The sequence below is a fragment of the Saimiri boliviensis genome, chromosome 14 (genome assembly GCF_048565385.1).
Source record: "Saimiri boliviensis isolate mSaiBol1 chromosome 14, mSaiBol1.pri, whole genome shotgun sequence".
In the NCBI taxonomy this organism is placed as follows: Eukaryota; Metazoa; Chordata; class Mammalia; order Primates; family Cebidae; genus Saimiri; species Saimiri boliviensis.
In genome coordinates, this window is record NC_133462.1 from 930,989 (window position 1) to 953,500 (window position 22,512).

Below are 22,512 nucleotides of genomic sequence, written 5' to 3' on the forward strand. Positions count from 1 at the left end.
TTTCGTGTCTTTACAGCTGGCTTTTACCTGGCATAAATGGCTAGGCTGGCTTGGGTCATGCAGCCAAAGGGACGTGATAGTCCCTACTGGGAATTTCTGTTATTAATTCTTCTGAAATCAAGCTCCATTACATAGATATTAGTGGCACAGTCCAAAGATGAAGCATGTCCATTTGCGAATAAGGATCCTGAAGGTCATGTGTCCAGATCTTTCTGAGCCCAGATGTTGGCCTGTTCTTTCTCTAGCTGTACTGTACGCTTCATATTTAAATAAAAGCCTTATGAGAGAGTGCTTTCAGAGTCGCATGAGTCATTTCAAATCTCTGAAGTCTTTGCAGTTGTAAATATATAGAAATTAATGTGTACAAATGTGTGCATGTGTATCTCCTTTCTCCCCAAGACGACCTATCAATCAATGATTTACCAGTAGAAAAGAGCACAGCTAATGCTTACTAATATTTACAAGCATTGTTATCTATTGAAGAAAACCAGAGCTCCTTGGGAAAGAGGCTGATTCCAGGGCTGGGACAGGAAAGGCACAACATGAGCCAAAAATATTTTTGCATCAGCAAGTAGAAATTGTCAATAATATTGACATAAAAAAGCAGAGAGCCTACAGCTTTAGTAAGTTCTCACTGTCCAAAATCTGGGAGAATTTGAACATTAAAATAAATGTTGGTAATAACTGAGTATAACTCATTGAATAGATTAAATAGCCCAATTTCTTTCTCAGGCAATGATACAGTAATAGACTGTCCAAATTTATTTTTCTTTTACACTACAATTAGGAAATCAGTGCCAGGTGCAGTGGTTCATTCCTGTGATCCCAGCACTCTGGAAGGCCAAGGAAGCAGAATTACTTGATGCTGGAGATTGTGACTAGCCTGGGCAACATGGTGAGATCCTATCTCTGCAATAAATAAATAAGCTGGGTGTGGTGGTGTACATCTGTAGTCCCAGCTACTCAGAAAGCTGAGACTGGAGGAGCCTTGAAGAGTTCAAAGCTGCAATGAGCTGTGGACATGCCACTGCACTCCAGCCTGGGTGACAGAGTGATACCCTATCTCTAGAAAAAATAAAAATGAATCAAGCAAAATACATAATAGTTTTCAGTAGGTCCCCAAGACTACCTTGAGGTTCAGTGCTTCACTAGGACACATCTCCTGACTCCAGACCCTATGACCCCCTCCCAGCTTGCAAAAAATTGCCCTAAACCTGTAACTTCTGTAACTTTCCACTGCTTACCCCAAACCTATAAAACCAACTCCTATTCCACCACCCTGCACTCTTTTTGGACTCAGCCCACTTGTATCCGAGTGAATAAACAGCCTTGTTGCTCACACAAAGCTTGTTTAGGGGGGTCTTTTCATTCAGAGCGCACGTTTTAACAACATTCACCTGGTAATATGTTCCTATGCAAACCCTTTCCATTTTATTAGGGTACTCTTCTGGGCACTGTTTTCCTTATTAGAATGTTTCTCTAACATCACCAAAGACATTGTGGGTATTACAGGTTTCAGGATTTTATCTTCTTCAGTGATATGGGCAGTCTCAATTAAGCCCCAATAGCTAGCTAGTAATTGCATCTCAAATGGAAGATTTCTGCTCCAAAAACCTAGCAGTCACCCCTGGGTGCTGCCTATGTGTTTTTGCTATAAGCCTGAGTCTGGGTTTCACAAAGGGTTGTTGAAGAGGAAAATTGTTAGTATCAGCCATCTAGCTTCTATCTATACTGTTTTATATTAACTTGTTAGGCTCCGGCAATCTTATTGGTTCTTACTTAGCATATCTAATAAATACTGGCTGAAGGGCAAATTCACATGCCTTCTGTTATACAATACCAGGTAAAGGAAGGTAGCAGTCACTTTTTTTTTTTTTTTTTTTTTTTGAGACGGAGTTTCGCTCTTGTTACCCAGGCTGGAGTGCAATGGCGCGATCTCGGCTCACCGCAACCTCCGCCTCCTGGGTTCAGGCAATTCTCCTGCCTCAGCCTCCTGAGTAGCTGGGATTACAGGCACGCGCCACCATGCCCAGCTAATTTTTTGTATTTTTAGTAGAGACGGGGTTTCACCATGTTGACCGGGATGGTCTCGATCTCTCGACCTCGTGATCCACCCGCCTCGGCCTCCCAAAGTGCTGGGATTACAGGCGTGAGCCACCGCGCCCGGCCAACAGTCACTTTTGTTACACGGATATTCAGGAATTTTTAAAAGAAAATTACGTGACCCCTAAGCTAAAGATTTAAACATAGACCTTTGGTAGAAACCAATGTAAAAATAAAAAATAATAATAATAATTTAAAAAACCACTTAAGACCTAACTCCATAAAAACCCTAGAAGAAAACCTAGGCAATACCATTCAGGACATAGGCATAGGCAAGGACTTCATGACTAAAACACCAAAAGCAATGGCAACAAAAGACAAAATAGACAAATGGGATCTAACTAAACTTAAGAGCTTCTGCACAGCGAAAGAAACTATCACTAGAGTGAACCGGCAACCAACAGAACGGGAAAAAATTTTTGCAATCTACCCATCTGACAAAGGGCTAATATCCAGAATCTACAAAGAACTTAAACAAATTTAGAAGGAAAAAACAACGCCATCAAAAAGTGGGCGAAAGATATGAACAATCATATTTCAAAAGAAGGCATTTATGCAGTCAACAAACATATGAAAAAAAGCTCATCATCACTGCTCATTAGAGAAATGCAAATCAAAACCACATTGAGATACCATCTCACACCAGTTAGAATGGCGATCATTAATAAAATCAGGAGACAACAGATGCTGGAGAGGATGTGGAGAAATAGGAACAATTTTACACTGTTGGTGGGAGTGTAAATTAGTTCAACCATTGTGGAAGACAGTGTGGCGATTCCTCAAAGATGTAGAAATAGAAATACCATTTGACCCAGCAATCCCATTACTGGGTATATACCCAAAGGATTATAAATCATTCTATTATAAAGACACATGAACACATATGTTAACTGTGGCACTGTTTACAACAGCAAAGACTTGGAACCAACCCAAATGCCCATCAAAGACAGACTAGATAAAAAGAAAATGTGGCACAAATACACCATGGAATACTCTGCAGCCATCAAAAAGGATGAGTTCATGTCCTTTGAAGGGATATGGGTGAAGCTGGAAACCATCATTCTGAGCAAACTGACACAGAATTGAAAACGAAACATCACATGTTCTCACTCTTAAGTGGGTATTGAACAATAACACATGGAGACAGGGAGAGGAATATCTCACACTGGGGCCTGTCGGAGGGTGGGGGATTGGGGAGACAGCATTGGGAGAAATCCCTAATGCAGATGACCAGGGGGATGGATGCAGCAAACCAACGTGGTGCATGTATACCTATGGAACAAACCTGCACGTTCTGCACATGTACCCTAGAACAAGAAGGAGAAGAAAGAAGAAGGAGAAGAAGGAAGAAGGAGAAGGAGAAGAGGAAGGAGAAGGAGAAGAGGAAGAAGGAGAAGGAGAAGAGGAAGAAGGAGAAGGAGAAGAGGAAGAAGGAGAAGGAGAAGAGGAAGAAGGAGAAGGAGAAGAAGGAGAAGGAGAAGGAGAAGGAGAAGAAGGAGAAGGAGAAGGAGGAGGAGGAGGAGAAGGAGCAGAAGCAGAAGAAGAAGCAGAAGAAGCAGAAGCAGAAGAAGCAGAAGCAGAAGAAGAAGCAGAAGAAGCAGAAGAAGAAGCAGAAGAAGCAGAAGCAGAAGCAGAAGAAGCAGAAGCAGAAGCAGAAGAAGCAGAAGCAGAAGAAGCAGAAGCAGAAGAAGAAGCAGAAGCAGAAGCAGAAGCAGAAGCAGAAGAAGCAGAAGCAGAAGAAGAAGCAGAAGAAGCAGAAGAAGCAGAAGCAGAAGCAGTAGAAGCAGCAGAAGCAGCAGAAGAAGCAGAAGAAGAAGCAGAAGCAGCAGAAGCAGAAGCAGCAGAAGCAGAAGCAGAAGCAGAAGTAGCAGAAGCAGAAGAAGCAGAAGAAGCAGAAGAAGCAGAAGCAGAAGCAGAAGCAGAAGCAGAAGAAGCAGAAGAAGCAGAAGCAGAAGAAGAAGCAGAAGCAGAAGAAGTAGAAGCAGAAGAAGAAGCAGAAGAAGCAGAAGCAGAAGAAAGAAGCAGAAGAAAGAAGAGGAAGAGGAAGAGGAAGAGGAAGAAGAAGAAGAAGAAGAAGAAGAAGAGGAAAAGTAAAAATTTGGGCGAGGCAGCCGGGCGCAGTGGCTCAAGCCTGTAATCCCAGCACTTTGGGAGGCTGAGGCCGATGGATCACAAGGACGAGAGATCGAGACCATCCTGGTCAACATGGTGAAACCCCATCTCTACTAAAAATACAAAAATTTAGCTGGGCATGGTGGTGCGTGCCTGTAATCCCAGCTACTCAGGAGGCTGAGGCAGGAGAATTGCCTGAACCCAGGAGGCGGAGGTTGTGGTGAGCCAAGATCGTGCCATTGCACTCCAGCCTGGGTAACAAGAGCGAAACTCTGTCTCCAAAAAAAAAAAAAAAAAAAAAAAAGCCGGGCACGGTGGTTCAAGCCTGTAATCCCAGCACTTTGGGAGGCCGAGGTGGGTGGATCACGAGGTCAAGAGATCGAGACCATCCTGGTCAACAAGGTGAAACCCCGTCTCTACTAAAAATACAAAAAAAATCAGCTGGGCATGATGGCGCGTGCCTGTAATCCCAGCTACTCAGGAGGCTGAGGCAGGAGAATTGCCTGAACCCAGGAGGCAGAGGTTGTGGTGAGCCGAGATCGCGCCATTGCACTCCAGCCTGGGTAACAAGAGCGAAACTCTGTCTCCAAAAAAAAAAAAAAAAGCCGGGCACGATGGTTCAAGCCTGTAATCCCAGCACTTTGGGAGGCCGAGGTGGGTGGATCACGAGGTCCAGAGATCGAGACCGCCGGGCGCGGTGGCTCAAGCCTGTAATCCCAGCACTTTGGGAGGCCGAGGCGGGTGGATCACGAGGTCAAAAGATCGAGACCATCCTGGTCAACATGGTGAAACCCCGTCTCTACTAAAAATACAAAAAATTAGCTGGGCATGGTGGCACGTGCCTGTAATCCCAGCTACTCAGGAGGCTGAGGCAGGAGAATTGCTTGAACCCAGGAGGCAGAGGTTGCGGTGAGCTGAGATCGTGCCATTGCACTCCAGCCTGGGTAACAAGCGCGAAACTTCATCTCAAAAAAAAAAAAAAAAAAAATTGGGGCCAGGCACAGTGGTTCACACCTGTAATCCCAATACTTTCGTACGCTGAGGTGTTCGAGACCAGCCTGGCCAACATAGCAAAACCCTGTCTGTACTAAAAATACAAAAACAATTTGGGTGTGATGATGCACACCTGTAGTCCCAGCTACTTGAGAGGCTGAGGTTGCTGTGAGCGAGACTGTGCCACTGCACTCCACCCTGGCAACAGAGCAAGACTGTCTCAAGTAAATTAAAATGAATAATGAAAAAATGACAACAAAATTGAAGGCCAGACATAGTGCCTCACATCTGTAATCGCAGCACTTTGAGAGTCCAATGTGGGAGGATCTCTAGTCTAGGAGTTCAAGACCAGCCTCGGCAACATGGCAAAACCCCATCTCTACAAAAATAATTAGCCAGGCAAAGTTAGCCATGCACCTGTAGTCCCAGCTACGTGGCAGGTGGAGGCAGCAGAATCTTTTGAACCTGGAATGTTGAAGCTGCAGTAAGCTATGCTGGCACCACAGCACTCTGCCTGGGCAACGCAAAAAAAAAAAAAAAAAAAGGAAAAAAAATGTCCTCCAACAAAAAAAAAAACACTTGCTAAACAGAGTAAAGAAACGTTATAGAAGAATGAGGAAAATTGCAACATGTCTTCGTTACTAAAAAGTTATTCTGCACTGTTTTTATTTTTTTAAAAATATAAACTGATCTTAAAAAAAGTAAGAAAAACATATGAACAGGTATTTTACCAACAAAGAAGGCACACAGGTTGCAAATAAAAACACTTTAAAATGCTCACTATCATGAAGTTTTAGGAAAGTGCAACGAAAACTACAGTGAGATACCACTACTCCTATATTAAAAGAGCTAAAATTTAAAAAGAGTGGCCACATGAAGCACTGGTAGGGATGTAGAGGAACGGGAATTCTTACAAATCCTTGGTGGGAATAAAATAGGAAACATCCGTTTAGTTCAAAGTTTGGTATTTCTTTTTTTTTTTTGAGACAGAGTTTCGCTCTTGTTACCCAGGCTGGAGTGCAATGGCGTGATCTCGGCTCACCACAACCTCTGCCTCCTGGGTTCAGGCAATTCTCCTGCCTCAGCCTCCTGAGCAGCTGGGATTACAGGCACCAGCCACCATGCCCAGCTAATGTTTTGTATTTTTATTTTGATTTATTTTTTTTTTAATTTTTATTTATTTATTTATTTATTTATTTATTTTAGACAGAGTTTCGCTCTTGTTACCCAGGCTGGAGTGCAATGGCGTGATCTCGGCTCACCGCAACCTCCGCCTCCTGGGTTCAAGCAATTCTCCTGCCTCAGCCTCCTGACTAGCTGGGATTACAGGCAAGCGCCACCATGCCCAGCTACTTTTTTGTGTGTTTTGGTAGAGACGGGGTTTCACCATGTTGACCAGGATGGTCTCGATCTCTCGACCTCATGATCCATCTGCCTCGACCTCCCAAAGTGCTGGGATTACAGGCTTGAGCCACCACGCCCGGCTTCGTATTTCTTAAAATGTTAAACATTCACCTACACTGTAATTCAGATATTACAGTTTCAGTTATTAAAACAAGGAAAATAAAACATACCCATAAAAAGAACTGAATACAAGTACTTACAGCAGCTTTATTCGTAATATACTAAAATCTATAAATAAATGTCCATAAACACATAAACAGTGACTTATCCATAGAAAAGCATAATGCTCAGCAACACAAACATTCATCATTGTGGAATCTCAAAATAATTATACAGCAAGAAAACCAGAAAGAATATATATATATAAATATCTCATTGAAAAATTCTAGAAAATGCAAACTAATTTACTATAAAGGAAATCAGTTGATCCCCGAAGAGCTAGGGAAGGCAGAGGGAGATTATAAAAGGATATAAGGAAAATATATAGGTGAGACATAAATTCATTTTCATGGTTGTAATGATGGTTTCATGTTTACCAAAGTGTACATTTTGGATACCTGTACTTTGTTGCATGTCAGTTGTAAAAATTAGAGCTTCATAAAGCTTTAAAAAGTGGTTCAAAATTAAGAGCCTAGATGCTGCACCTTTTTTTTTTGGAAAATCAGGTTGGCAACCTGATATGGACTCCACCATCTCTCTCTCTTTCTCTCTCTCCCCCCACCATGTCCTGAGAGAGGCAACCTTGCCCCAAAAGCAGCAAATTTTGGCAAGCAATGAAGGCTGTTGCCACCTGAATTAATAGGAATGTTGGCTGAGTCACAAAAGCCATATCCCTGGACTGCAGAATGATCCTTCTCTCTATTCTTGTTCTCCTACCTGCACAGCAATGGCCTTGAGGTAAACAGTCGAGAGAGGATGCAAGGAGCCACAAGATCTTTAGACTATTTTCTGACAATGATCTCAGCTATAAGAAATGGTTACGAGGAGCCGGGCGCGGTGGCTCAAGCCTGTAATCCCAGCACTTTGGGAGGCTGAGGTGGGTGGATCACGAGGTCGAGAGATCGAGACCATCCTGGTCAACATGGTGAAACCCCGTCTCTACTAAAAATACAAAAAATTAGCTGGGCATGGTGGCGCGTGCCTGTAATCCCAGCTACTCAGGAGGCTGAGGCAGGAGAATTGCCTGAACCCAGGAGGCGGAGGTTGCAGTGAGCTGAGATCTAGCCATTGCACTCCAGCCTGGGTAAGGAGAGCTAAACTCTGTCTCAAAAAAAAAAAGAAAGAAAGAAAGAAAGAAAGAAAGAAAGAAAGAAATGGTTACAAAGGTCCTGAGAATTTCTGTACGCACTTGTCCCACACAGCTATATTCACTGAAAAATTGGTAGATGAACTTTTAGAAGAGGCATTCCCTCTAATTTACTGCAGTCTTCTCCACTTCCCATTTACCAAGAGTTTCAGTCCCAATTCCAGTTGTGTCTGGAATTTAACCTCTATATCTATAGCCTGAAAACAAATGGAACCAGCCTACACTGACTTCTATGTCATGGTACACGGCTCCTCTGCAGGACCTGGGGAACAGATTCCACTCAATGGTGCCAGGAATTATGTGGTATTTCTTGGGAACAAGTGAACAAAATTCATGGTCACAGAAGCACTGGGGATTGTCACAACTGCCTCCTTTTCATGGTAACCTCTGACCTGACAAAAATGGCACCAGACCACAATACAGGAACACAAAGCCTGGAAGTCTTTGAGGCCTTGGACAGCAGGCCAAGTAGACCAATAAAGGACAAAGACCTGTCTTCTGCCATCACACTGTCCCTTTTGTGCACAAAAAGTGGACAAAATCTGTCCACCCCTTTGTGCTGACATCACTATTCTGCCATCATATTGTCCCTTCTGAGCAAAGAAAGTGGACAAAACATGTCCACCCCTTCATGCTGACATCATTATTCTGCTTATAAGCATTCTATACAGTGAATAGAACCCCCAAGATTAAAGATGCATAAATTTTTTTTTTTTTTAAGACAGAGTTTCACTCGTTACCCAGGCTGCAGTGCAATGGCGCGATCTCGGCTCACCGCAACCTCCGCCTCCTGGGTTCAGGCAATTCTCCTGCCTCAGCCTTCTGAGTAGCTCGGATTACAGGCCTGTGCCACCATGCCCAGCTACTTTTTTGTATTTTTAGTAGAGACAAGGTTTCACCATGTTGACCAGGATGGTCTCAATCTCTTGACCTTGTGATCCATCTGCCTCGGCCTCCCAAAGTGCTGGGATTACAGGCTTGAGCCACCATGCCCGGCCCAGATGCATAAATTTTCTAAAACTTTTTTTTTTCCTTTGAAATAGAGTTTTACTCTTGTTGCCCAGGCTGGAGGGCAATGACATGATCTCGGCTCACTGCAACCTCCACCTCCTGGGTTCAAGTGGGAGGCTGTCTTAGCCTCCCGAGTAGTTGGAATTAAAAGTGCCTTCCATCATGCCGGTCTAATTCTGTATTCTTAGTAGAGATGGGTTTAACCACATTGGCCAGGCTCGTCTTGAACTCCTTGCCTCAGGTGATCTCCCCACCTCTGCCTCGCAAAGTGCTGGGATTACAGGCCTAAGCCACTGTGCCTGGCCTTTTTACAACCTTTACAAAAAGATTATAAATCAGAGCAATGTACACCAAGTAGTTTCCAAATTGGTGAATCAGAAGATGGAAAAATTCATTACAAGCATCATGTGAAAAGAACAGCGTCCCTAAAAAAAGTAATCCTTCTTAGAATGCAGACAGCGCAACTCACATTGACTCCTCTAGACCAAAAATGGGACAGGTCTATACTCTAAAGTCAGAGAAAGGACATGAGGACCCCCTACTTGCTTGACCTATTAATAATTTCCCCAAGCAAATGGGAGAATACAGAGGTTTGCTTCCTTGAGCACTGTAGGGCACTGACTCATGCACATGACGTGCACCTGCCAGGTGGCAGAGGTGAAATGGCTTCAGTCTCAGAAATAGGCAGTGACATCAATCAGGCTATGGCCCTGCGCAGATTACAAATTACAATGAACCACCTCAAAGCTTCCCACATACCTGAAGCTTACACAGAATCCCCCATTGTAGATGATCAAAGTTTAAATTTAGGAGGATGGCTCCCAGTCTCCTCCAGTGCTATTATACTGAATAAAGAAATAGCACCTTCCCTTGACATTTAAGGCCTTTCTTCAGTGTGAACTTTCTGATGTCGAATGAGGTTAGATTTGCGGCTAAAGGATTTCTCACATTCACTGCATTCATAAGGCCTTTCTCCAGTGTGAACTCTTTGGTGCTGAATAAGGTCAGATTTGTGGGTAAAGGGTTTCCTACATTCACTGCACTCATAAGGTCTTTCTCCAGTGTGACCTCTCTGGTGCTGAATGAGGCTAGAGCTCTGGCTAAAGGACTTCCCACATTCGCTACATCCATAAGGTCTTTCTCCAGTGTGAACCCTCTGGTGTTGAATGAGGCTAGCACTTTGGCTAAAGGACTTTCCACATTCACTACACTCATAAGGCCTTTCTCCAGTATGAAGTCTTCGGTGCTGAATCAGGCCAGAGCGCTGTCTGAAAGATTTGCCGCATTCACTGCACTCATAAGGTCTTGTGCCAGTATGAATCCTCCTGTGTTGAATGAGGTCAGATTTGCGGGTAAAAGATTTTCCACATTCATTGCATTCATAAGGCCTTTCTCCAGTGTGAACTCTTTGGTGTTGAATCAGAATAAATTTGCGGCTAAATGATTTCTCACATTCACTGCACTCATAAGGCCTATCACCAGTGTGAATGCTGCGGTGTCGAATAAGGTTAGAGAATTGCCTAAAGGATTTCCCACATTCGCGGCACTCATAAGGTCTTTCTCCACTGTGAATTCTCTGGTGTTGAATGAGTTCTGATTTGCAGCTAAAAGCTTTCCCACAATCACTGCACTGATAAGGCATTTCTCCAGTGTGAACTCTTCTGTGTCGAATGAGATTGAAGATTTGTCTAAAGGATTTCCCACATTCACAGCACTGATAAGGCCTTTCTCCAGAGTGAACTCTCTGGTGTCGGAAAAGGCTAGAGCTTTGTCTAAAGGATTTCCCGCACTCACCACATTCATAAGGTCTTTCTCCAGTGTGAACTCTCTGGTGTTCAATGAGGTTAGATTTGTAGCTAAACGTTTTCCTACATTCACCACACTCATAACGCACTCCTCCGGTGTGACGTCTCTGGTGGTTAATAAATTCAGATTTATGGATAAAGGCTTTCACATGATTGCTGCATTCATAAGGCCCTTCTCCAGTGTGAACTATCTTAGGCAAGTTTAGGTGGCACTTTTTGCTAAAGGATTCCCCACATTCATTACACTCAAATGTCTTTGGTCCAGTGTGAATTTGTTCGTGCTGAACAAGTGTGTTCTTGCAGGTGAAGGCTTTCTCACATTTGCTACACTCATAAAGCCCTTCTTCAGAGCAGACACTCTGAGGCTGAACAAGTGTGTGTTTGTGGCTTGAAGCTTTTTTGCATTCACCCCACTGGTAACAACTTTTTGCCCCATAAAATGCCTGTATATGCTTGCTGCTGCTACTGTGTGGCTCCTCACCACTAGGAGTGGCTTGGTGTTGGAGAAGGTCCATGGAGGCTGGCAAGTCCTCCCCACAGGTAAAATAATTCAACACATGGAATCTGCAGCCTGTCACAAATGTAGCCCCATCCACATTCCTTTTCCAGGGTTCTTCTTCATTGTTATGCTTTTGGTGCCGGCGAAGGTCAGCACTGAAACAGAAGCCTCTCACAGCTGTGCCACCCAAGTACGACTTTTGCACAGGCGAAGTGGTTTGGTGCTCAGCCTCAGGCAAAATGTCTTTCAAGACTGGGACACACACCTTAACCTCACTGAGGTGAGTTTTCTGGGTGGGTGTATCCCTCTTAGAAGTCCTGACCTGTAACTTTCCTCCTACAGATACACTCTGCTCAGAAGCTATCGCCTCATTGTCTGTCCCATGGCAATAACCTGAAAGCAGAGAAATACTGATGAAATGCACGGCGACTTTCACGAAAGGGGAAAGATATATCACAAAAAGGTGTGAGACACAAGAACTGAGTACATGGAGCTGTTATGAGAACAAGGGAACTGGGGAGGAATAGTCTGCTTTGAAGTACTGAGCTTTTGGAGATTATAGAGGAGACGTTATCTCATCACAAGAAGGACACAAGAATGAGGTAGGCACAGCACGGAAAGAGGAGGAGGAGGAGCATCTCCAACTCACTCTCTGCCAAAGCCCTCAGCAGGACTTTGCTAGTGATGTTTGTGCTGTGCAGTAGGCTGCTGTTGTCCAGTCCTAGGTAAATCCAATTGAAACTGGGTAGTTGGTGATCAAGGAGGCCTATTTGAGGCTGTGTGCATACTTCATAACACAGCGAGTGTAGACTCAAGAACACTGAAAAGAAGTGAGCTATGGAAAGGAACAAGTGACATACTGAGACCACGAGGGCGGAGGTAGCCAAATGCTGGAAGTGATGATATAACAATTCAGCACAGTATTAACTATAGGGAAGTAGAAGTAGAAATGAGGTATGGCCAGTGGCACTTGCATGAAAATGCTGCTGGGCACATTGCAGGTTCCTGATATGATTCTAATACAACCATGATGTCATGCCCTTCCACAGCTGCCGCTCACCAAGGCTAGACCTCCTCTGAGACCATCTTGCCTTGTTTACTCTGTGAGGCAACTAAGGCACTCTTTGCAGCCCTCATTGTGTTACCACATAACACATGAATGATTTAAGTTGTAAGGAAAGAGAGGACAGGGTAGTAACCAATATTCACAGACACATACAAAAACACACACACACACACCCCCACTCAACGGAAGGTCTCGTAAAAAGAGCTCCATAGTTGAGCTAAGGACTAACCATGACAATGCCTGCAATTGCTCATATAGGTGGCATAAGGAAATGGCAGCTAGAGGAAAAACGCAGAAGGTACCATGGGCCACAAGGTATTATGAATCTGTACATGGTCATCCTGACAGGGAGAAGACAAGAAAGATAAGATCCACTAGGCTGACAGCAAGACTCCTGAGACAGAGATAACGCTGGGGTCAAAAACTAACGCAGAGACTGTTCAGAACACTGGGAGGGATGCTAGGACCTTACCCAGGGAGGTTACATGTGCAAAGTTCTCCAGCATCACATCGCAGTACAGGAACCTCTGAGCCTCATCAAGGAGCTCCCACTCTTCTTGGGAGAAATAAATGGCCACATCCTCAAAGGTTATACCCTGTCATAGCAGGAACAGTTCAATCCACGATCAGACTTGGAGTTCATTATCCTCTCGCCCCCAATAGCCATCCCCAGGTCACCCTATTGCCCACCTCAGAGGAGATAACCAGCCATGGTGCCACCGATACCTACTCTCTCCCCACAGTTCCACTGATACCAAGTCCTTGAATAGCAACAATAGGCATGTGGACAGATAGATGCTCCCTAAGCTCTGGGTCTGGCAGGTAGGATATACCTCTCATTACAAACACCGGTTAGGGAGAAGTGGCCACAGAGAGGGTGTGAGTGATCTGACATTTGTCTTGTCAGGCAATATCCCTGAAGTCACCAAGATTCATCCTCCAAGACACAAGTAACATGGGCTCACCCTTTACCCTTATGACTCCAGTTCACCCACAAGGCCCTCTGTTTATTCTCTCTCTTCTCATGCACATCACTCTTTGAACCACACCTGTCTCACACAGCTGCATTCCCACAGCCACAACCTCAGAGGTCACATAACTTTTCCACAATGAGGACAGTTCATTCTATGATCAGTATCTCTCCTAGGACCCCAAATTCATACCCGCTGCACCTATCACTGTTGATCTTCCTCTCCATCTTCTCATTTGAAAGAATAAGAAAGGGGGCGGGCACGGTGGCTTAAGCCTGTAATCCCAGCACTTTGGGAGGCTGAGGTGGGTGGATCACGAGGTCAAGAGATCTAGACCATCCTGGTCAACATGGTGAAACCCCGTGTCTACTAAAAAATACAAAAAATTAGCTGGGCATGGTGGCACGTGCCTGTAATCCCAGCTACTCACAAGGCTGAGGCAGGAGAATTGCCTGAACCCAGGAGGCAGAGGTTGCGGTGAGCCGCGATCACGCCATTGCACTCCAGCCTGGGTAACAAGAGTGAAACTCCATCTCAAAAAATAAAAATAAAAATAAAAATAAAAAAAAGAAAGAATAAGAAAGGAGCCAGTGACAGGGATGCCCCCTCTCTCCTCATGGTCCAATTGGTCATTTTGTTTTCCCACAGCAAAAACAGGCAGGTGGGTAAATATCTAAGATCTGAGCCTGCCATGCAAGGAACCACACACACTCTTGTATGGAAACTCTCCTGGAAGATCAAAGACCATGGCTCCCAAACACAAACAAAAGTCTAGGGTCGTACTTCACCCTTGTGTCCTAAACACCAAGGGACGACCACTTCACATTCTTGTCTCCACATACACATCACTCTACCACACCTCTCTCACAGTGCCACTCCCTCAGCCACAGCTTATTCCCTGCCTCACACCATGAGCATCTCCTTGGTCTCCCCACTGGTTAGTCAGCACATGGGGCCCAGAGAGTGGCCAGCAAATTCAAACACAATTCAGTCCTATCCCAGATTTCTAACTGCACCTAAAGTTAGGGGCAGCCTCAAGTTATACAAGGAAGGCCTCTACCTGACTGTTCCTTGCTTCAACCTCACCCACTAAGCATCACCTGTGGATCTCAGATAACCAAGGCTTTTTCCACTTCTGAGCTGTGAGTGCTGTCTCCCCACCAATCAAACCCTTCCTCTCTTCAAGTACCACTATTTCAAGGTCCAACCTCAGTGACTACCCCAGGCCCAGTGAGCACCACAGATATGCCCCTAAGCTAATGTGACAGCCTGACTGAAACTCCCCAGATCCCACCAAGAGTTAATATAAAATCCTGCTGAGTCTGCAGAGAGGTGAATAAGCACCGGCCCTAGCATCATCCTGTCTGTGTAACTCCTATACCTCTACATCCATCTCATGTCTACTCACCCCTGAGAAGTCTTGGCCACATGCAGATCATAATCTCTCTCCAACCCTCCCAATGGACCCTTCTCTCCAAGATCTGTTTTGCAACACCTCACACAAGCAGGGGCTGATGCAGGGGACCAGTCCTTGACCTTCGCCTCCCATTCCTGGGCAGTATCATTGTTACCATTGTGAGCAGGCTTCCCCCCTACTAAATGTGATCCAGAGCTCCACCCTGGCCCACAGACTGTCCACTACCTTTTGGAAAAGTCTCCATTCTGAATACCTCCTCACTGTTCCTGACCTATGGTTCCAGCAGCCCATGAACAATTCTCTGAAAACTCTCAAACTCCTAACCGGTCAAAAATAAAACTTCTGATATCCCAAAAGGTAACTACTCCTACTGGGCTGGGCGCGGTAGCTCACACCTGTAATCCCAGCACTTTGGGAGGCTGAGGCGGGCAGATTACGAGGTCAAGAGATCGAGATCATCCTGGCCAACATGGTGAAACCCCGTCTCTACTAAAAAAAAAAAATAAAAATACAAAAATTAGCCTGGCATGGTGGCATGCGCCTGAAGTCCCAGCTACTCGGGAGGCTGAGGCAGGAGAAATGCTTGAACCCAGGAGGTGGAGATTGCAGTGAGCCGAGATTGCGCCACTAGACTCCAGCCTGGTGCCTGGCGACAAAGCGAGACTCTGTCTCAAGAAAAAAAAAGAAAACTACTCCTACTATGGACTCCCCATCTTATGTGATGGAGCTTCCACCCTTTTAACTGCCAAAATAAAAACTTTGAGTCATCCCTGACTCCTCACTTATGGTCAAAATTTAAAAAATCCAGGCAGCCCTACTTTTTTTTTTTTTTTTGAGACAGAGTTTCACTCTTGTTACCCAAGCCGGAGTGCAATGGCACGATCTCGGCTCACCGCAACCTCCGCCTCCTGGGTTCAGGCAATTCTCCTGCCTCAGCCTCCTGAGTAGCTGGGAATACAGGCATGTGCCACCATGCCCAGCTAATTTTTTTCTATTTTTAGTAGAGACGGGGTTTCACCATGTTGACCAGGATGGTCTTGATCTCTTGACCTCGTGATCCACCCGCCTCAGCCTCCCAAAGTGCTGAGATTACAGGCTTGAGCCACCAAGCCCGGCCTCAGCCCTACTTAAATAATGGATCCAGAAGGCCAGGCGCAGGGGCTCACACCTGTAATCCCAGCAATTTCGGGGTCCGAGGCGGGTGGATCACAAGGTCAGGAATTCAACAACAGCCTGGCCAATATGGTGCAACCCCATCTCTACTCAAAATAAAAAATTAGCTGGGCACAATGACGGCTTCCTGTAGGCCTAGCTTCTCAGGAGTCTGAGGTGGGAGAATCATTTGAACCTGGGAGGCAGAGGTTGCAACCAGCCGAGATCGTGCCACTGCATTGCAGCCAGGAGGACAGAGCGAGACTCCATCTCAAAAATAAATAAATAAATAAAAATAAAAATAAAATCCAGAATGCAACGACTTCTCACATCTTCTCAGCCATTGTAATGGCCCAGCTACTATCACATTCACTTGGACTATCCCAGTAGTCTCCTCTCAGGTCTTCCCCCTCATCCTTCATTCGGTTTCCCATGCTGCAGCCACAGAGCGCCTAAAAGACCTGAACCAGATCACCTCCCTCTTCCACTCCAAACCTCTTATTGTTTCTTTCTTTTTTTTTTTTTTGGATACGGAATCTCGCTCTGTCACCCAGGCTGGAGTGCAGTGGTGTGATCTTAGCTCACTGCAACCTCCGCCTCCCAGGTTCAAGCGATTCTCCTGCCTCAGCCTCCTGAGTAGCTGGGATTACAGGCGTGCGCCATCACGTCCAGTCAATTTTTGTATTTTTAGTAGAGACGGGGTTTCACCATGTTGGTCAGGCTGAACTGGAACTCCTGACCTCCTGATCCGCCTGCCTCGGCCTCCCAAAATGCTGCGATTCCAGGCATGAGTCACCGTGCCCAGTCTATTGTTACTATTAAGAAACGAGCCGGGCGCGGTGGCTCAAGCCTGTAATTCCAGCACTTTGGGAGGCCGAGGCGGGTGGATCACGAGGTCAAGAGATCGAGACCATCCCGGTCAACATAGTGAAACCCCGTCTCTACTAAAAATACAAAAAATTAGCTGGGCATGGTGGCACGTGCCTGTAATCCCAGCTACTCAGGAGGCTGAGACAGGAGAATTGCCTGAACCCAGGAGGCGGAGGTTGCGGTGAGCCGAAATCGCGCCATTGCACTCCAGCCTGGGTAACAAGAGCAAAACTCTGTCTCAAAAAAAAAAAAAAAAAAAAAGAAACGAATACACACTCAACTTTTCAGGGAACTATTCTGACTTCTACCACATTGCTCCCTGATCTCATGAGAAGAAAAGAATTGTCGGTTCCTGAACTATCTCAGCCTCCTCTCCAAACCTTCGCATATACTGATAACTATGCCTTGGACAACCTTCTACATCTCCAGCTGCCAACAACGTCGTATAATCTGACTTGGACTTAGGACTCTGGGCTTTGTATCTGCTCAATGTCCCAGGACCCAAGGCTACTAAAAGAGTGGTGGGAGAGACTGTAATGGGTGAATTGAGGACCAGTCACACACACCACTCCCCAGTTAGGCTCCATAAGCGATTCTATAGTTATGGGAATCTACAGAAACAGAAAAGCCACGAGAGTCAGGAACCACCACTAGGCTCCCCAGACTCGGTGGAAAAAGCGATTTTTGGAGCCAGGTGGCCTGGGCTGGCTGCACTCTCTCTGCACCTGAGTCCTCAGTGCTGACTTTACCAGCTGTGTGAGCTTGGACGAGAACTCAATCTTCCTGTGTCTAACATCACCTCTCTTCAGCCTGTTCTTCCCCTGAGCAATGTTCGGAAAGCTTTAGGAGATCCTAGCCCAGTGTCCCTATCTGTTCACAAATCTTCAAGGCTGCCAGTTTCCTCAGAATGGTCAAATTCCTCAGGTGCAATTCTGTCTCATTCTATGCCCCTGCAGACACGAAATGGGTCCCAGGCTCCTGAATCCCCCCAGCTTAACTGCAACCTCAAGCTCTGCACGCGCCAGTGCCCTTGCCCGTCACATTTCCTTACACACTGGGCGTCATAAACGGGCCTCACCCACAAGCGCCTTCCTTACCCGGGCACTAGGGCCTGGGCTGCAGGGCTGCGAGCAGACGCCCCTCCTGGGCTTTAGGACATTTGTCGTGAGAGGGCAGGGGACCCGAGGACGCAGCACTCACCCGAGCCGGGTCCCTCAGCGTGAATGCCGCCATTGAGTTCTGTCGACCAGGCGGGGAGCGGCGGGCGAACGGGGCAGGCATTCCAACACAGCGGTCCCTATCCTGGGCTTGGCACAGCTCACCCGGCGTGGCGTCGCCGAGCCTCAGACTTATTTCCGCGCCTTCTCTGTCATGTACCTCATCCTCTACCCCCGCTGCGGACGTTCTACGGAGGTGAACGACAGGAAAGCAGCCAAAAGGACCGCCACGAGGAAGACACCGGAAGTTTCGCTCCGTCGTGTACTAAAGCACGAAAGTGCCCCTATCCTGGTCATTGGCTCAACTCCGCCGCCGTTTAGCGCTTTGCAGTCTGGGTAATGTAGTTTCCAAAATGCCACCTATCTCTTCTGAGTACTTTGCCTTTTTTTTTTTTTTTTAAAAAAAGATGAGCCGGGCGCGGTGGCTCAAGCCTGTAATCCCAGCACTTTGGGAGGCCGAGGCGGGTGGATCACGAGGTCAAAAGATCGAGACCAGCCTGGTCAACATGGTGAAACCCCGTCTCTACTAAAAATACAAAAAATTAGCTGGGCATGGTGGTGTGTGCCTGTAATCCCAGCTACTCAGGAGGCTGAGGCAGGAGAATTGCCTGAACCCAGGAGGCGGAGGTTGCGGTGAGCCGAGATCGTGCCATTGCACTCCAGCCTGGGTTAACAAGAGCGAAACTCCATCTCAAAAAAAAAATAAAAAAAAAAATAAAAATAAAATAAAAAAAGATGTTTATTATAACTTCTAAAGCAGGAATTAATAATTTTTTTATGCTGGCAACTCTGATTTTCTTTCTTTCTTTTTACAGGTTTAAACAAGCCAAGACTTTTTTTTTTTTTTTTTTTTTTTTTTTTTTTTTTTTTTAGACAAGAATCTCACTCTGTCGCCCAGGCTGGAGAGAGCAGTAGTGCGATCTCGGCTAACTGCAACCTCCGTCTCCCGGGTTCAAGCGATTCTCCTGCCTCAGTGTCGGAGTAGCTGGGATTACCGGCACACGCCACCACACCCGGGTAATTTTTTTGTATTTTTAGTAGAGATTGGTGGGGGTTGGTCTTAAACCCCTGACTTCAAGTGATCCACCCACCTCAGTCTCCCAAAGTGCTGTAATTACAGGCGTGAGCTACCTCGCCGAGCCTCAAGCGCAGACTTTTTAACATACATATATATATGTATTTTTTTTTTTTTTTGAGACGGAGTTTCGCTCTTGTTACCCAGGCTGGAGTGAAATGGCGCGATCTCGGCTCACCGCAACCTCCGCCTCCTGGGTTCAAGCAATTCTCCTGCCTCAGCCTCCTGAGTAGCTGGGATTACAGGCACGTGCCACCACGCCCAGCTAATTTTTAGTATTTTTAGTAGAGACGGGGTTTCACCATGTTGACCAGGATGGTCTCGATCTCTCGACCTCGTGATCCACCCGCCTCGGCCTCCCAAAGTGCTGGGATTACAGGCTTGAGCCACCGCGCCTGGCTAACATACATATATTATGTAGAGATGAAGTATGGGTTTTTAGTGTACGCATCATCTTAATAGTGAACATTGTACCCAACAGGTAATAATTTTTCAACCCTCATCCCCCTCCCAACTGGGATTAAGAAAAATTTTAAAATAACTAAAACATTAAGACAGGTGATAAAATGGAATAATAAATTGCTCAATTACAATAGGATAACAGCCATGCATGGTGGCTCATGCCTGTAATCCCAGCACTTTAAGGGGGGCCAAGGCAGGTGGATCACTTGAGGTCAGGACTTTGAGACCAGCCTGCCCAACATGGTGAACCCCATTTCTTTTTTTTTTTTTGAGACGGAGTTTCGCTCTTGTTACCCAGGCTGGAGTGCAATGGCGCGATCTCGGCTCACCGCAACCTCCGCCTCCTGGGTTCAGGCAATTCTCCTGCCTCAGCCTCCTGAGTAGCTGGGATTACAGGCACACACCACCATGCCCAGCTCATGTTTTGTATTTTCAGTAGAGACGGGGTTTCACCATGTTGACCAGGATGGTCTCGATCTCTTGACCTTGTGATCCACTCGTCTCGGCCTCCCAAAGTGCTGGGATTACAGGCTTGAGCCACCGCGCCCGGCGTTGAACCCCATTTCTACTAAAAATACAAAAACATTTTGGGCATGGTAGCACACACCTGTAATTCCAGTTACAGTGTATTCAGGAGACTAAGACAGGAGAATCGCTCGATTTCAGGAGGCAGAAGTTACAGTGAGCTGAGCCAATGGACTCCAGCCTGTGTGACAGAGTTAGACTCCATCTCAAAAAAAAAAAAAAAAAAAAAAAAAAGAGATACACAAAACAATGCAATGGAACAGAGAACCCAGGAATAAACCCAAGTATATACAGTTAAATAATTTTTGACAAGGTCTCAAAAAAAAAAATTACAACAGGATAAGATAAGAATAAAGGGGCAAGGGGAGGAACAAACAAATGCAGTGAATAGAAAACATTTACAAACATAGGCTAACTATATCAATATCAATACTCATTTTAAATGTGAATGGTTCAAACAGACCAATGAAAAGGCAAAGGTTGTCACAGTGGATAAGTGCAAGATGTAATGAAATCTCAAAAAAATCCACTGTAGGCCAGGCGCAGTGGTTCATGCCTGTAATCCCAGCACTTTGGGAGGCCAAGGCGGCGGATCAAATCAGAAGGTCACGAGATCAAGACTATCCTGACCAACATGGTGAAACCCCGTTTGAACTAAAAATACAAAAATTAGCTGGGCATGGTGGTGCATGCCTGTAGTCCCAGCTACTCAGGAGGCTGAGGCAGAATAGCTTCAACCTGGGAGGCAGAGGTTGCAGTGAGCCGAGATCGTGCCACTGCACTCCAGCCTGGTGACAGAGCAAGACTCTGTCTCAAAAAAGAAAAAAAAATAATAAATCTAATTTAAAGACTCAGGGGCCAGCGCAGTGGCTCACGCCTGTAATCTCAGCACTTTGGGGGGCCAAGGCGGGTGGATCATGAGGTCAAGAGATCAAGACCATCCTGGTCAACATGGTGAAACCCTGTCTCGACTAAAAATACAAAAAATCAGCTGGGCGTGGTGGCGCGTGCCTGTAATCCCAGCTAGTCAGGAGGCTGAGGCAGGAGAATTGCCTGAAATCGGGAGGCGGAGGTTGCGGTGAGCCGAGATCGCGCCATTGCACTCCAGCCTGGGTAACAAGAGCGAAACTCCGTCTCAAAAAAAAAAAAAAAAAAAAAAAAAAAAGACTCAGATGGACAAAAATAAGTAATGTATACTATGATGACACTAATCAAAAGAACTCTTGAATGCCCATATTAATTTCAGAAAAGGAAGGTTTTTTCCTTTTAAAACTTTTTTTTTTTTTTTTTTTTTTTTTTTTTTGAGACGGTGTTTCGCCCTTGTTACCCAGGCTGGAGTGCAATGGCGCAATCTCGGCTCACCGCAACCTCCGCTACCTGGGTTCAGGCAATTCTCCTGCCTCAGCCTCCTGAGTAGCTCGGATTACAGGCACGTGCCACCATGCCCAGCTAATTTTTTTTACTTTTAGTAGAGACGGGGTTTCACCATGTTGACCAGGATGGTCTCGATCTCTCGACCTCGTGATCCACCCGCCTGGGCCTCCCAAAGTGCTGGGATTACAGGCTTGAGCCACCGCGCAAGGAGATTTTTTGTATTTTTAGTAGAGATGGGGTTTCAACATTTTGACCAGGATGGTCTCGATCTCTTGACCTCGTGATCCACCCGCCTCGGCCTCCCAAAGTGCTGTGATTACAGGCTTGAGCCACCGTGCGCGGCCGCTTAAAACTTTTAATTAAAAAAATTTTTTTGGCCGGGTGCGGTGGCACAAGCCTGTAATCCCAGCACATTGGGAGGCCGAGGCGGGTGGATCACGAGGTCAGGAGATCAAGACCATCCTGGTCAACATGGTGAAACCCCGTCTCTACTAAAAATATTAAAAAATTAGCTGGGCATGGTGGTGCGTGCCTGTAATCCCAGCTACTCAGGAGGCTGAGGCAGGAGAACTGCCTGAACCCAGGAGGCGGAGGTTGCGGTGAGCCGAGATCGTGCAATTGCACTCCAGCCTGGGTAACAAGAGCGAAACTCCGTCTCAAAAAAAAAAAAAAAAAAAAGGACATGACACACCTGAATGCTATCAATACCGAATACTTTAATGGTTCACTCTTGAAATATAAATAAATCTCCTAAAGAGAATCACGGACTGTCTACTGCAAAGGGTAGGCCAGATTCATCTGGAATAAAGAATGCCAATTGCAATGATAAGTACGATGATCTTTTTGCTTCCCCCGGTACGGAGGCCTTGTCTTCTCTAGCTTAAGAGAGGAAACCAAGTACACAACACTCCGGGGACGAGGTCCGAAGCCCCACAGCACAGGAGCGCGAAGAAAGCGCCGTGTGGGAGTCCAGGCGTCTGCGCAGTGCCGGCCGACACTCGATCCCAGAAGGCAACGCGGCTGGATGGTGACGACTACAACTGCCAGAGGCCGTTAGAACGCCTGGCTCCGGAGGGACGTTTCGGGAGACCGCCGCTCTGGGTCACCGTGGTCCACTCAGACCTGCCGCCTCAGTTTACAGCCCAGCTTC

At 46.0% G+C, this 22,512-nt stretch overlaps 1 protein-coding gene and 1 pseudogene across 1 annotated transcript; both read right to left on the reverse strand.

The window, feature by feature from the left end:
• LOC141581211 (protein kish-A pseudogene) overlaps positions 1-17,975 on the reverse strand; it is a 40,596-nt pseudogene extending 22,621 nt beyond the window's left edge.
• On the reverse strand, positions 4,822-21,074 carry LOC141579880 (uncharacterized). The gene is made up of 3 exons (XM_003944401.4): positions 17,910-21,074; positions 12,772-12,895; positions 4,822-11,626 (listed from the first exon to the last, which is right to left on the reverse strand). The coding sequence occupies exons 1-3, from the start codon at positions 17,988-17,990 to the stop codon at positions 9,807-9,809; spliced, it is 2,025 nt and encodes a 674-aa protein (XP_003944450.2). The 5' UTR covers positions 17,991-21,074; the 3' UTR covers positions 4,822-9,806.
• Positions 21,075-22,512: the final 1,438 nt, after the last annotated feature.